Source organism: Rhincodon typus, chromosome 11, assembly GCF_021869965.1.
Source record: "Rhincodon typus isolate 14 chromosome 11, sRhiTyp1.1, whole genome shotgun sequence".
In the NCBI taxonomy this organism is placed as follows: Eukaryota; Metazoa; Chordata; class Chondrichthyes; order Orectolobiformes; family Rhincodontidae; genus Rhincodon; species Rhincodon typus.
The window spans coordinates 15,488,234-15,501,447 of NC_063342.1; the positions used below are offsets into that span (position 1 = coordinate 15,488,234).

The 13,214-nt window shown below is 42.2% G+C and overlaps 1 protein-coding gene across 1 annotated transcript in view; it reads left to right on the forward strand.

Annotated features, from left to right (window-relative positions):
- The window catches only part of LOC109910887 (Down syndrome cell adhesion molecule-like), a 490,591-nt gene that overhangs the window by 408,828 nt on the left and 68,549 nt on the right, over positions 1–13,214 (forward strand). Inside the window, exon 20 of the mRNA XM_048603034.1 lies at positions 1,375–1,508. Within this exon, the coding sequence (XP_048458991.1) occupies positions 1,375–1,508 (134 nt within the window). The remainder of the gene's footprint in view (positions 1–1,374; positions 1,509–13,214) is intronic.

Genomic DNA, 13,214 nt, shown 5'->3' on the forward strand with positions numbered 1-13,214 from the left:
CTTGATCCTGGTACTGGGCAGGCAACACAGCATTTGGGATTCATGGCCTTTGCTGTAGACAACAGTATTTATTTCCCACCCCCACCACATGAATGGCTCACTTTATCATGATATCATTGCATCCTCACTGTAGTTTCCCATTCCTGTTCATGTAGCTTTCACCAGATTATACCTTGGCTAAAAGACTTAATTTATAAGGATAGATTGTATAGTAGCTTCAGGCTGTTTGTGCATAGAACATTTAATGGATAATCTTAAAAACAAGTTTGAAAGATTGAAAAGAATTGATAGGTTAAATAGAAATACGCTGTATCCTCTGGCAAGGCATGTAGCGTTAAAATTAGAGGCAAGCCATTGAAGGTTGATATCAGGAAGTACGTTGTTTGAGAAGTGCTAGAAATCTGAAGCTCTCTCATTAAGAGACCAAATAATTGAATGATAGAACACAGAAGGGGGCCAGTTTGGCCTGTCAAGCCTGTACAGAATCTTTGGTAGCATTCCCCAATTAATTCCACAGCTCTGGGATAGTAGGAACTGCAGATGCTGGAGAATCTGAAGATAACAAGGTGTAGAGCTGGATGAACACAGCAGGCCAAGCAGCATCAGAGGAGCAGGAAGGCTGACATTTTGGGCCTAGACCCTCCTTCTGGAAATGTCTTCTGGCCTGAAACATCAGCCTTCCTGCTCCTCTGATGCTGCTTGGCCTGCTGTGTTCATCCAGCTCTACACCTTGTTATCTCAGATTCTCCAGCATCTGCAGTTCCTACTATCTCTAATGAAAGTGTTGTTGGGTAGATGTGGAGAAGATGCTATCACTTGAATGGGAGTTCAAAACTAATAAATGCAATTGGGAATTCAGGATAAACACCTTTATGCAGGGAGAGCTGAGAATTTGGTACTGTTTACCACTGGATATAGTTGAGCTGAATAGTATAGATCCATTGAAGAGAAGCCCAAAGTTTAGCACTGCAGCCTCACAGCGCCAGGGACCAGGGTTCGATTCCGCCCTTGGGCGACTGTCTGTGTGGAGTTTGCACATTCTCCCCGTGTCTGTGTGGGTTTCCTCCGGGTGCTCCAGTTTCCTCCCACAGTCCAAAGATGTGCAGGCTGGGTGGATTGGCCATGCGAAATTGCGCGTAGTGTTCAGGTCTGGGTGGGATGCTTTGAGGGTCAGTGTGGACTGGTTGGGCCGAATGGCCTGTTTCCACCCTGTAGGGGATCTATAAAATTTCTATGAAAGTCTAAAGGGAGTGAAGCCTCATTTTCCAGCCTGGTTAAGAGATGAGGAGGAAGTCTCACATTGACACGAAACTGTGGGGGCTGAATAGCCCGTACCTATCAGTTCTATGCAATAATTGTTACTTTTTATTTTAGTTCCAGGTCCCCCGGGCGGAGTGAAAGCAGCTGCAGCCTCTGCCACAATTGTGGTCGTCTCCTGGCTTGCCCCGCTGAAGATGAATGGCATCATTTGGAAGTACACCATATTTTGCTCTCACCCATATCCAACAGTAAGGAATAATTAATTGTCGATTTCAGACACTGCCCCATTCAAATTGGCTTGTTTTATTATTTTTGAGGTGAGGATGGTGGGTGAGTGCATGGGTGAAAGCCAAGGCTGTAAAAGTCCCTGAGATCAGTCAGCAGGGGCTAACCTGTAATAACCCTGCAGTTGCATGTGATTGGAAGCAGGAGTAGGCCATTCAGCCCTTTGAGCCTGCTCTGCCAATCAATAAGGTTATGGCTGCTCTGTTGCTGTTTCAAATTCCATGTTCCCATCTGCTCCCAATAACCTTTGACTCCCTTGTCTGACCAGAACCTATCTACCTCTGCCCGAAATACTCAATGGCTTTACCTCAACTACCTTCTGAGGCAGAGTTCCAACCCTCAACTCTGTGCCAAAATGGCAACTCATAATTTTTAAACAGTGCCAATGGAGAGAGGGAGAGAAATCTCACAGCTGTAGCCTCAGCAAACCTCAAGGTCTTTCTGTCCACAGATGTTGCCAGACCTGCTGAGTTTCTTCAGCATTCTCTGTGTTGGTTTCAGTGAACAGTGTCCCCCAATTCTGAACCCACCCACAAGGGGAAGTATCTTTTCTAACGTCCACCATATCAAAACCATTCAGGATTTTATGTATTCTAAACTCCAGTGGAAACCAACCCAGTCTGTCCAACTTTTCAGGAGTCCAAAACTGCACACAGCATTTGAGATGTGGTCTGATCAATACCCTTTGTAACTGAAAAATAACATCCTTGCTTGTGTATCCAGTTCCTCTCTTAATAATAGATAACATTCTCTTAGAGATCTTAATTGCGTACTACACCTGCAAATTAACTTTTTATGGCTTGTGGTCTAGAACACCTAGATCCCTCTGCACCTCAGAATTCTGCTGTCGTTCTCTGTTTAAAAAGTAATCTGCTTTATTATTTTTCCTTCTGAAATGAGCAATTTCACATTTTCCTACATTTTACTCCATTTGCCATATCTTTGTCCACATACTTAAGTTCTCTATATCCCTTTGTAGCCTCCTTATGTCTTGTTTACAACTTACTATCCTACCTATTGTTATGTCATTAGCAAATTAAGGAACGACACCATCGGTCCCTTCACCCAGGACATTTATATATATATATATACATTGCAAACAGTTGAGCATCCCTGTGGTAAATCAATAATTGCACCTCATCAGCCAGAAAATGCCTTATTTGTGATTCATCAGTTTCCAGTTGGTGAGCCAAAATGAGGTGCAGGTTCTTTCAGCCATGGAGTAACTTGTAGAGATTTAAACAGGAATTCATGGTTACATGTCTAAATGAAGAGTGGTCACTTCAGAATCAGAAGCCAGTGTTGATTTATGGCTAACTTTGTTTTGAATTGAAAACTTGGGAATATGTAGGTGGGAAATGGGCAGTTGTGATAGAACTGATCCCTTCTTAACATTCTAAACATGCCACATCTGACACACTAACTAGACATGGCAACCAGCAATGAACCCAAATGTGGTTTCAGGGATCCCAATCAGATGTTCCCTGTAACAAGTCATATTACAGTGATTACCATTCGCGTTCATGCTGATCTGATCACATGCATTAAGTAGAGCAAGTAAATCAGATTTATTGACCAGAAATCTCTAGAGTGCATAGACTTCAGAAATTCTGAATTTGAGGGCTCAAAGTGACTTATTCTCATTAGTTGTTTGACTCATATTGTGAACATGATAATGTTCTTACATTTCCAACACTAGTTTTACCATGCTGCCAAATTTTCTTGAGTCCCTCTCCCCTCCAGAAAAGTAGTAATGTTGCCAGAAAGTAACTATTTTAACACACTTGATGCTTGCTTATGGCAAGACGTAATGCTGAATTGATTTTGAATTGTTGTAGAGGGCATCTCTATTGAGTGGTCACCTCAGAAGCAGAGACCAGTGTTATTTTCCTCCTAAGTTAGCTTCAAATTGAAAACAGGGACATGTGGGAAATTCGTACATTTCTATTGGTAAAATGATTTGATATGCATCCATCAGAATGTAAACAAACAAATTGATTCTACATTCAATTTTGATTAATGCTACATAGTCGATCTGTTGCACAAAAGATTGTATCTTCAACATTTTATTAGACGCAGTGAGCTTAGTGTTCCTCAGTTGCTGATTGGCTCGGATAATCCAGGTTTTGATCTAATTTATGCATCCCCTTCCAAACCTGGAACCTGTGGAATCTAGAAGGATAAGTGTGCTAGACACATGGGAACACCACTACCTGCAACTTCCTCTCCAAACCACTCACCATCCTGACTTGGAAATATATCATGGTTCCTTAAGCATTATTGGGTCAAAATCCTGGAATTCCCTCCTTGATGACATTGTGATTCTACCTACAGCACATGGACTGCAGCAGTTCAAGAAGGGAGCTTATCACCCCCTTCTCCAGAGCAATAAGGGGATGGGCAGTAACAGTGACACCCACATCCTGTAAATGAATCAAAAAGAAACACTCGCCTGACTTTTATGATGAAGTCAGTCTAAAAGGGACAATGGATTTTTATAGAGATAAGCAGAATCTATTACAATTTGGGAAATGTTGGTGGGCATATGGGCAGTTCTCTGATACGCAGTGTTTGGAGTTAGGAGAACTGTGACTGTACCATCTGCTGTTGGCATTTATGACAAGAGTGTGGTAGATTTACACAAGCACTTCCATTGTAACAGTGCACAGACAGTTTTGTAATCTGGAAAAGCGGGTGCTGGCACTTGAGAAAAATACAGTGACAGGAAGTTTCTGTAGACAGGAGGGGTGAGATTTTTAATATGTCACTGTTATAATGAAAAATCACTGGAGTAGATTTTTCGCGCCACAGCCCAAGGCATTGTTGGGAAATGCACCCTCACTGGCCATAGCAGCCCCTTATCAGCTGTCTTGTTTCCACATGATCAGTCACCGAGCAGCCCCTCCTTCCAACTACCACTTAGGAGTCTACACACTGTGCTCACATCTTATGAAAGCGTTTTTTAAAAGCTTCCACATGATCTCTGATGTGCCATTTGTCCCTTGCTGTTTGGCAACAAGGATCACACAGTCTCCAATCTAGGCCATCTCGTCTCTATTGTCACCATTGCTGCCTTAGAGGAAGGGTCAATCATGACCCCAAAAGTGTCTCAAGGTAGGGGTAGTCAGGACCCCTCAAATCAGGAACCCTTATGCAGACAAAGGATTCTCGCCTGATGAAGGGGAAGGAAAGAGAGAAGGCATCTACCCTCAGTCTGTTATTGAAACAAGGCTGTACTGTAAATTGCTGTTAATACGGAAGCAATAGCGTCATTTAAAATCACGTCAAAGAAAGAATGGAAAAGTAAAGTAAAAGTTAAAAGAATGTAGGAAAGAAGAAATGAACATGAAATTCACTGCAGCACAAATCTGATGAGCTGAACAACCAATTTCTGACCTGTTAAGTCTGTTTAGAACCATAAATATATCTGTACCTTTTGATTTGCTGTTATCCTACCATTATCAAAACACAGAGAGAGAACAATCTATTTTCCTTCTTAATTCACGATGCTGTCACCCGTAACATTTGCTTTGCATTATCCCATTGATGCTACAATTGCATTTTGTTACAAAAGTATTTCAAGTGTCTTGCCTTCCCTTTCCAGAAAACCAGCAAACTGCCTGTGCAAAATCCCCTGACATTATGCTGTCTGAACAGCAGAGGGTGCTGAATCCTCTCGAAACAGAGCTGCCCATGAAAATGTTTCACTGTCTCAGGTTCCCTGCCCATCTCTATTTCCTATTTGATTTTCAACACGAATATCCAGGCAGAAAGAGCAGGGGTTGCAGAAGGGTATCCTTCAGAGATGTAAATTGAGGGGGCATTCAGTGTTATGAAGAAGAAACCTTATAGCAGCAAGGTTCATGTATGTAAAAACCGAGAGAACAGCAGATGCTGTAAATCAGGAACAAAAACAAAGTTGCTGGAAAAGCTCAACAGGCCTGGCAGCATCTGTGAAGGAAAAAACAGAGTTAATGTTTCGAGTCCGATGACCCTTCCTCAGAGGGTTCAAAGGTTCATGCATGTGTTCAGTTTGTCTGTCTGCCCATCTGAGCCCAGGTTGCATCAGAAGAACAGGTTCAAGTGAAAATTGTTAAGAGGGAAATTAAACAGCATGTTAGAACGAGATGGCGAGTTCATGAGCCTTGATATTTTGTCATGTCCTTATGTGGATTTTTCAGTTATTAGTACAAGCTCAGACCAAACTTTCAGTGACTGTGTTTATTGTTGCATTGTACATGATGGTACAGCTACAGAGCATTATAGTCCCAGCTGTGCAGAGTACAACTTCTTATTTTGGTTCAAACATATGCATACAGAGGTCACAGTGACATTTCTGCATAGTTGGATCTCAAAGGTTCGTCAATGTAATTATTAAACCCTATTACTACATCTCCCTAAAATACTTAACAAATTTCTAAAAATACTTCCATAATATTTATATAAGAAACATTTAGTCAAGTCATTTCCATTAACAGCGAATGCCAAAGTCTGCTTTTTTTACAGACTCGAATGTCGAATCCCAAGTCTGTCGGAACCGGTCATTCAAAATTGCATAGCAGGACAGGCTGCTCTAGAAATGAGTTTTCATTAAGCTATGACAAAAAGGCGAGGCTGAGGTACAAAGCTGCAAAGTTAACAGGACAGAAATGACAGGTAGCCAGGGGGCAGCATTGAGGTGAAGTTAAGTGGAAGCCCATCAATGGGGACCACTTCTGCCAGTTACTTCTATTGCTTCCACAGTACTGTCCAGTGAAGAGAAGGGCTGACAATGAACATCTACTGAATGGTGAAGCTGTACTTTTGAAGGGGCATCACCAGTGGAGGACTGTAGGAATCAGTACTGGACCCCAGCTATTCTCAATATATGTTAATGACTTAGTTGAAGGAACTAAATGTAATATCTCAAAATTTGCAGATGGCACAAAGCTGGGTGGAAGGGTAATCTATGAGGAGGAAACAGACATGCTTCGGGGTGATTTGGACAGGCTGACTGAGTGGTAAAATGCATGGCAGGTGCAGTATATGTGGATATATGTGAGGTTATTCACTTTGGTAGCAAAAGAGGAAGGCAGATCATTATTTAAATGGCTGTAAATTGAGAGTGGGGTATATTCAATGAGGCCTGGGTATTTTCATGCACCAGTCACTGAAAGTAAGTGTGCAGGTGCTGCAGGCAGTAAGGAAGGCAAACGGCATGTTGGCCTTCATAGTGGGAGGATTCGAGTACAGGAACAGGGATGTCTTGTTGCAGTTACACAGGGCAGTGGTGAGGCCACATCTGGAATATTGTTTGGAGTTTTGGTCTCCTTATCTGAGGAAGGATGTTCTTGCTATAAAGAGTTCTGGCTTGGCAAGATTACATATGAGCAGATGTTGTGTCAATTAGGATTCCATTCACTGAAGTTTAGAAGGATAAGGGGGGATCTCATAGAAATTCATATAATTCTAACAGGTCTAGACAGGTTAGATGCAGGAAGGATATTCCCAAAGGTGGAGGAGTCCAAAATCAGGGAATCACAGTTGAAAGATAAGGGATAAATCTGTTACTATTTGATGTGATTTATTGTAGTCACATGTACCTAAGTACAGTGAAAAGTTTTGCAAGCAGTACAGGCAGATCATAGCAAACAAGGACGCACAGATCATAGGGTACTTAGACAGAGTGAGGCATATAGGGTTACAGTTGCACAGGAGGTGCACAAAGCAAGATTAACATTATTTAACGTTAGAGAAGTCCATTCACCAGTCTAATGGTGGAAGGGAAGAAACTGTTCTTGAACCTGTCGGTGTATGTGTTCAAGCTTCTTAATCTTCTGTCTGATAGAAGAGGTTGGAAGAGAGTATTACCGGGATGGGAGAAGTCTTTGATGATGTTGGCAGCCTTTCCACAGCACCAAGAAGTGTAAATGGAAACCATGGATAGAAGGTTGGCTTCCGTGATGGTCTGGGCATTGAACACCACCTTCTGCAGTTTCTTATGGTCCTGGGCAGAGCAGTGCCGTTATGCATCCGGACAGTATGCTTTCTATGATGCACTTATAAAAGTTGGTGAGGTTCCTAATGGACATGCTGAATTTCCTGACCCGCCTGAGGAAGAAGAGGCATTGTTGAGCCTTCTTGACGATTGCATCTATGTGGGAGGTATAGGACATACTGTGACGAGGAGACATTTCTTCACCCAGAGACTGGTTAGCCTGTGGAATTCACGACCACAGAAAGTGGGTTGAGGCCAAAACATTGTGTTTTGAAGAAGGAGGTAGACATAACTCTTGTGGCTAAAGGGATCAAGGGATATGCAGGGAGGATAGGTTTAGGCTATTGAGTTGGATGAGCAGCCATGACCATATTGAATGGCAGACTAGGCGCGAAGGATTAAATGGCCTACTTCAGCTCATATCTTCTAAATTTCTATTATCATTTGATTGCAATAGCGGCACAGCAACTTGTTGAGAGTCTTGGATTGTATTATCAGACTAAGATGAAGAGATGAGTGAACCGTGGGGAAGACTGTAAAGTATAAATTGACTCCATGCAAAAACTCGCTCAAGAGCTATGAAGAACCAATAAAATTCTCCTTTGAGGTTGCTGCTTTTACTAGAGGAGTCACAGTCAGTACTGCTGGGACTGCATCTGGAGCTGTTGCAAAACATTCCCAATGGGAAGATGAGATCAGAGGAACTGCAGCATTGCCTACTGTCACATCTAACAGTCTTTCTTGATCACTAGATAAAGATAAGCAATATTCTGGGTCTCATCCAAACTGGAACATCCTGTGACGAGGAGACATACTTCTGAACTGCTGAAGAACTTTTCTACATATGCAGAGATTCCTGTTCCTTGTAGGCTTGGAGAAAAAAGAGTCTCATCAGGATCTTTCTGAATTAGCATCATGACCACTCCTTAACACTGAAAGTACTGCAACTTTGATCATTTGTTTGATATGTAGTGCCCCCTCACTCACACTGCTGGATGGACAAACTGGTTTAACTACCTTCACCTTGGCACAAGGCGACGACGTCTACTCTCTCTGGTTTATCTGGGAATCATGATGTACTGCATCAAGAACTGAAGAGTTAGGTATCACAGAGTCTGCTTCTGCGAACAATGAAGCCAGGCCTCATAATAACATATTCTCAGGGGCCACCACTGTTGGTTAGGAATCTTTGAAGAGAAAAGAGGATCATCCTCTCCTGACCCAATTGGAGAGGGTCACCATGTTTGATCACGTTCTTGTCTGGGTCCTTAAGGTATTAATACATAAATAAATTAAAATCACATGTACGTAGAGGCTTTTTGTCTTGCACTCATTAGGACAATTTGCAGGATGACCAATTCATGGGGAAACCAAAGGGAAGAGAGTCCTGATTCGTTGACAAATGAGCCCTGGTACAGGCCTTGCTGTGGAGAATTCAGCTTTCCAGTGATTAGTCAGTGACTAATCAGTTACTTTGTAGGACAGGTTATAGTGAGGAAAGTAAACCTTGCATCCTCTATAACTTGAGCTGCTACCACGAGAAAAAAAAAAGCTCATGCCAAGGGACTGCATGTTGTTCAGAGGTTAGCGCCAGGGACCTGGGTTCAATTTCACCCTCAGGTGACTGTGTGCATGTGTCGTTTGCACATTCTCCTCCTGTCTGTGTGGCTTTCCTCTGGGTGCTCTGGTTTCCTCCCACAAGCACAAAGATGTGCAGTTTAGGTGGATTGGCCATGCTAAATTTCTCGTAGTGTCCAGAGTGTACAGGCTAAGTGAATTATCCACAAGAAATGCAGGATTACAGGGATAGCATGGGGTGCGTCTGGGTCTTCGGCGGGCCAGTGTGGACTTGATGGGTTGAATGGCCTGTTTCCAAACTGTAGGGATTCTATGAAGCCCCATTCACCTATCATCCCCTGTTCTCATTGGTTCACCATTGCTTCATTTTTTAAAAGTTGTTTCATGCACATTTCTTTAGCTGCCTAGACCCTACATTTTGGAATTCCTTTCCTAGCATCTCCACCTTTCTTCTCCTTTGAAGATTTTCTTTAAAACCTAACTCTGCGACCATATATTGGTCAGCTAAATGGAACAGTGGCATTGTCACTGAGCTAGTGATTCAGAGCCCCAGAGAACCGTTCTGGTGACATGCATCCGAACCTCATCATCTCCAACTAGAGACAAGTCAACCATCGACCTTGTAATTCAGTGGTATTACTATCACTATATTACCCCCATTATCAGTATACATTGACCAAAAGTTACCATTGACCAGTTAAATAAACACTGTGGCAATAAGAGCAAATCAGTGGCTAGGATTTCTGCTGTGGATAACTTCCGTCCTGACTCCCCAAAGCCTGTCCACTATTTACAAGGGACAAGTCATGAGTATGATGGAATTCTCCCCACTTGCCTGGATAAGTGCAGCTCCAACAACACTCAAGAAACCTTTTTACCATTCATGAAACTCCATCTAATACCTTCAACATTCACTGCCTGCGTCAATGATGCAATAGCAGCAACATGTGCTATCAACAAGTCACTATCTTCCAAACCCATGATCTCTACCACCTAAAAGCGTAGGCAGGAGGTATATGGGAACACCACTGCCTGCAAGTTCTCCTCTGAGACACTCACATCCTTGGAACTATAATGCCTTGCCTTCGCTGTCACTGGGTCAAAATCCTGGAATTCCCTCCCTAATAGCACTGTGAGTGTCCCTACACAACGTGGATTGCAGGGGCTTAAGGGGGCAGCTCACTATTTCTCTGCCACTGTTAGAGGGTTTTGCCTCCGGCAAGATATTTGTATCTGATCAGGCAATACTTACGTTAGCGCCCATAACATAAGAACTAGATATAGACAACAATGTACTGAAAGATTCAACAGACCTTGATTACAGCTTCAAGCAGATACTGATAATGGAATCAAAGGCATTGAGCAATTCAGTTACAAACAGCAACAAGCTTCCAGTAGCATGTCATGCCCCAGCTAAAATGGAGATTGACACCATTATATCCTCAGGTCACATGCTATGATACAGTGATTATGTCATGAGTGTGTCTTTTAAAAATATCCTGCATACTAACTAACTATGAGATGTAAGACAACATCCCTTTTTTTCCCAATAACAAAGAATCTCAAAAAGATACACATGTTGTACATACGCACTTGACATCAATTCTGTAATTATACAAATGGACAAAAACAGAGTTTTAGTATGGAAAGGCAAAATGTGTCAGCGCAGGCTTGGAGGGCCAAAGGGCCTCTTCCTGTGCTGTAGCGTTCTTTGTTCTTTGTTCAGAGTTAATAAAAATCAAACAACTGTGAATGCTTGAAAGCTGAAACAAAAACAAATAATTGGGGGAGGAACTCAGCAGGTCTGGCGTCTGTGGAGAGAGACCGGAGTGAACCTTTCGGGTCCAGTGACCCTTCTTCAGAACCCTGCATTCTGAAGAAGAGTCACTGGACTTGAAACATTAACTCTGCTTTCCCTCTGCAGATGCTGCCAGCAGTATTGAGTTTCTCCAGCAATTTCTGTTTTTAGTTGTGGTGAAAACAGAGTTAGTGAGAGATTAACAATTCAAACCTCAATGCAATGCTGTGGTGGTGTGAGGGAGGCTGTGGTGTAGTGGTACTGACACTGTTGATTTGTTAGTATGTACTATAATGTTTGCTAGACTATTTGAGGGAGGATAGTGTGGTGATGATGTGATATGGGTCGCTCCCCACTTCACACACATGTCTTGAAGGAGTTTGTTAGTGAATGCAGTTCATAAATTATAAGACACAATGGTTCTATTTCAACCCGTCTAATGGCAGAAACCATCACTGATGTGTTCTATTCATAGAAAGGAGGCAGAATGAAAGCACTTATCGACACTGACCCATGCACCCAACACTTATAAATGATAACAAAAAGAAAGTGGATTTGTAATCCAGAGGCCTGTTAATGTTCGGGGAAATGGGTTTGAATCCCACCACAGTGGATGGTGAAACTTGAATTTAACAAAATTTGAGAATTAAAAATTAGCCAGTGCCAACCACATGAGTACTGTTGGTTGTTGTAAAGAAAACCCATCTGGTTTCATGAATGTTCTTTAGGAAATCTGCCTTCCTTACTTGGTCTAGCCTCCAGGTGGCTCCAGACCCACAGCAATATGGTTGATTCTCAATTAGGAATGGGCAATAAATGCTAACCAAGTCAGTGATGCCCTAACTCTGCGAACAAATGAAAAAAGTTTGCCACTTTCTCCTGACCTGGTGATTGGATACCCATCTTTAGAAGTATATTTTTGCTGTTATCTTGCTGCTGGCTACTGTCACTTAGTCTTATTTGTCAGAGTTTTCTCCTTCACTCTGTATGCATGACTGGAACATTGTACATTGATCAGAATTGGTTTCTTTTCCTTCACATTGTTGGATCATGATCAAGAATGATTTTGTACGATCTGAGCAGATTCTATATTCTAGAAACTGTCACTGATGTCCAAATATTTGTACCTGGGTTTCTGATGTGCACTGTCTGCCTGGTGCATAATTGTGGTAGCTCTCTACCTGTTTGCTCATCATATATCGCTTTCATTCTCCTCCATCACTGAAGAAACATATCTTGTGTCTTGGAAATAATTAAACAGTTTACTTCTAGGCAAGGTCACTCACACTTACTGAAGGAGCATGAGTTGTGCTGGAGATAGTAATCCCTTCTGCTTTGGTGCTGCATTAAACTGTAGCAGTGTAATGTGAAAAATCATCCTTTGTTGCTTGACACTCGATGGTAATTGATTTGTTAGTGTGTACCCATGTGCTCTGCTAGACCATTTGAGGGAGGATAGTGGGATGATAATGTAATATGGGACACTCCACATTTAGCACACATGTCTTGAAGTGGTTTGTTGGTGAACTGCAGTTTATTCTCAGACACTAACTTTTCTGCTATGCCGAATAAACTGAAAATAGCAGTCATCTTTGCAGAGATGATTGCCCTCATTGTGTTGCTAAATCATTGAACAATGGGAACGTTGGAAAAGTAATCTATCACCAAGACATAAACATCCCTCTTCATTGTGAGTAGCTCTGTTGCTAAATTCATCCAAGAAGCAGAATGAACATCATGTGAATGTACAGACTCCCTCGCTATGGGTGTTAATATGTTTGGCAAGTCTGACATGCATTCATGAGCTAACGAATATCCTGTTCACCCTTGGTCAATCCATAGATTCACACATTAGCCTTCCCATGTATTCAATACCTACGTGTGCCTAATATAACGTGGACATGATCTCCTGGAGCAATACTTTCGGTGTTGGAAGTTGTTGCTCTTGGAAGTGACTTGTCGTGATATACCAAGTTAGCCTCTGTGTGGCCAAAGTAAAACAAATGATCTTAGGAACACGCAAAAACAGAAATTGTTGGAGAAACTCAGCAGGTCTTTCAGCATCTGTGGAGAGAAAAAAACGTCCTCACATACTTTCTTAATGTTGTCAGACCACCCCCTGGATAATAGTCTTTTGCAACTTTAGAGATGTTGGAGTTCCTGATTACATCTCTCTACATAGGCTTTGGAAGAAGAGCAACAGACTTACCTTAAGAGACAATAAGGCATAGAGCTGGATGAACACAGCAGGCCAAGCAGCATCATAGGAGCAGGAAGGCTGACGTTTCGGGCCTAGACCCTTCTTCAGAAATGGGG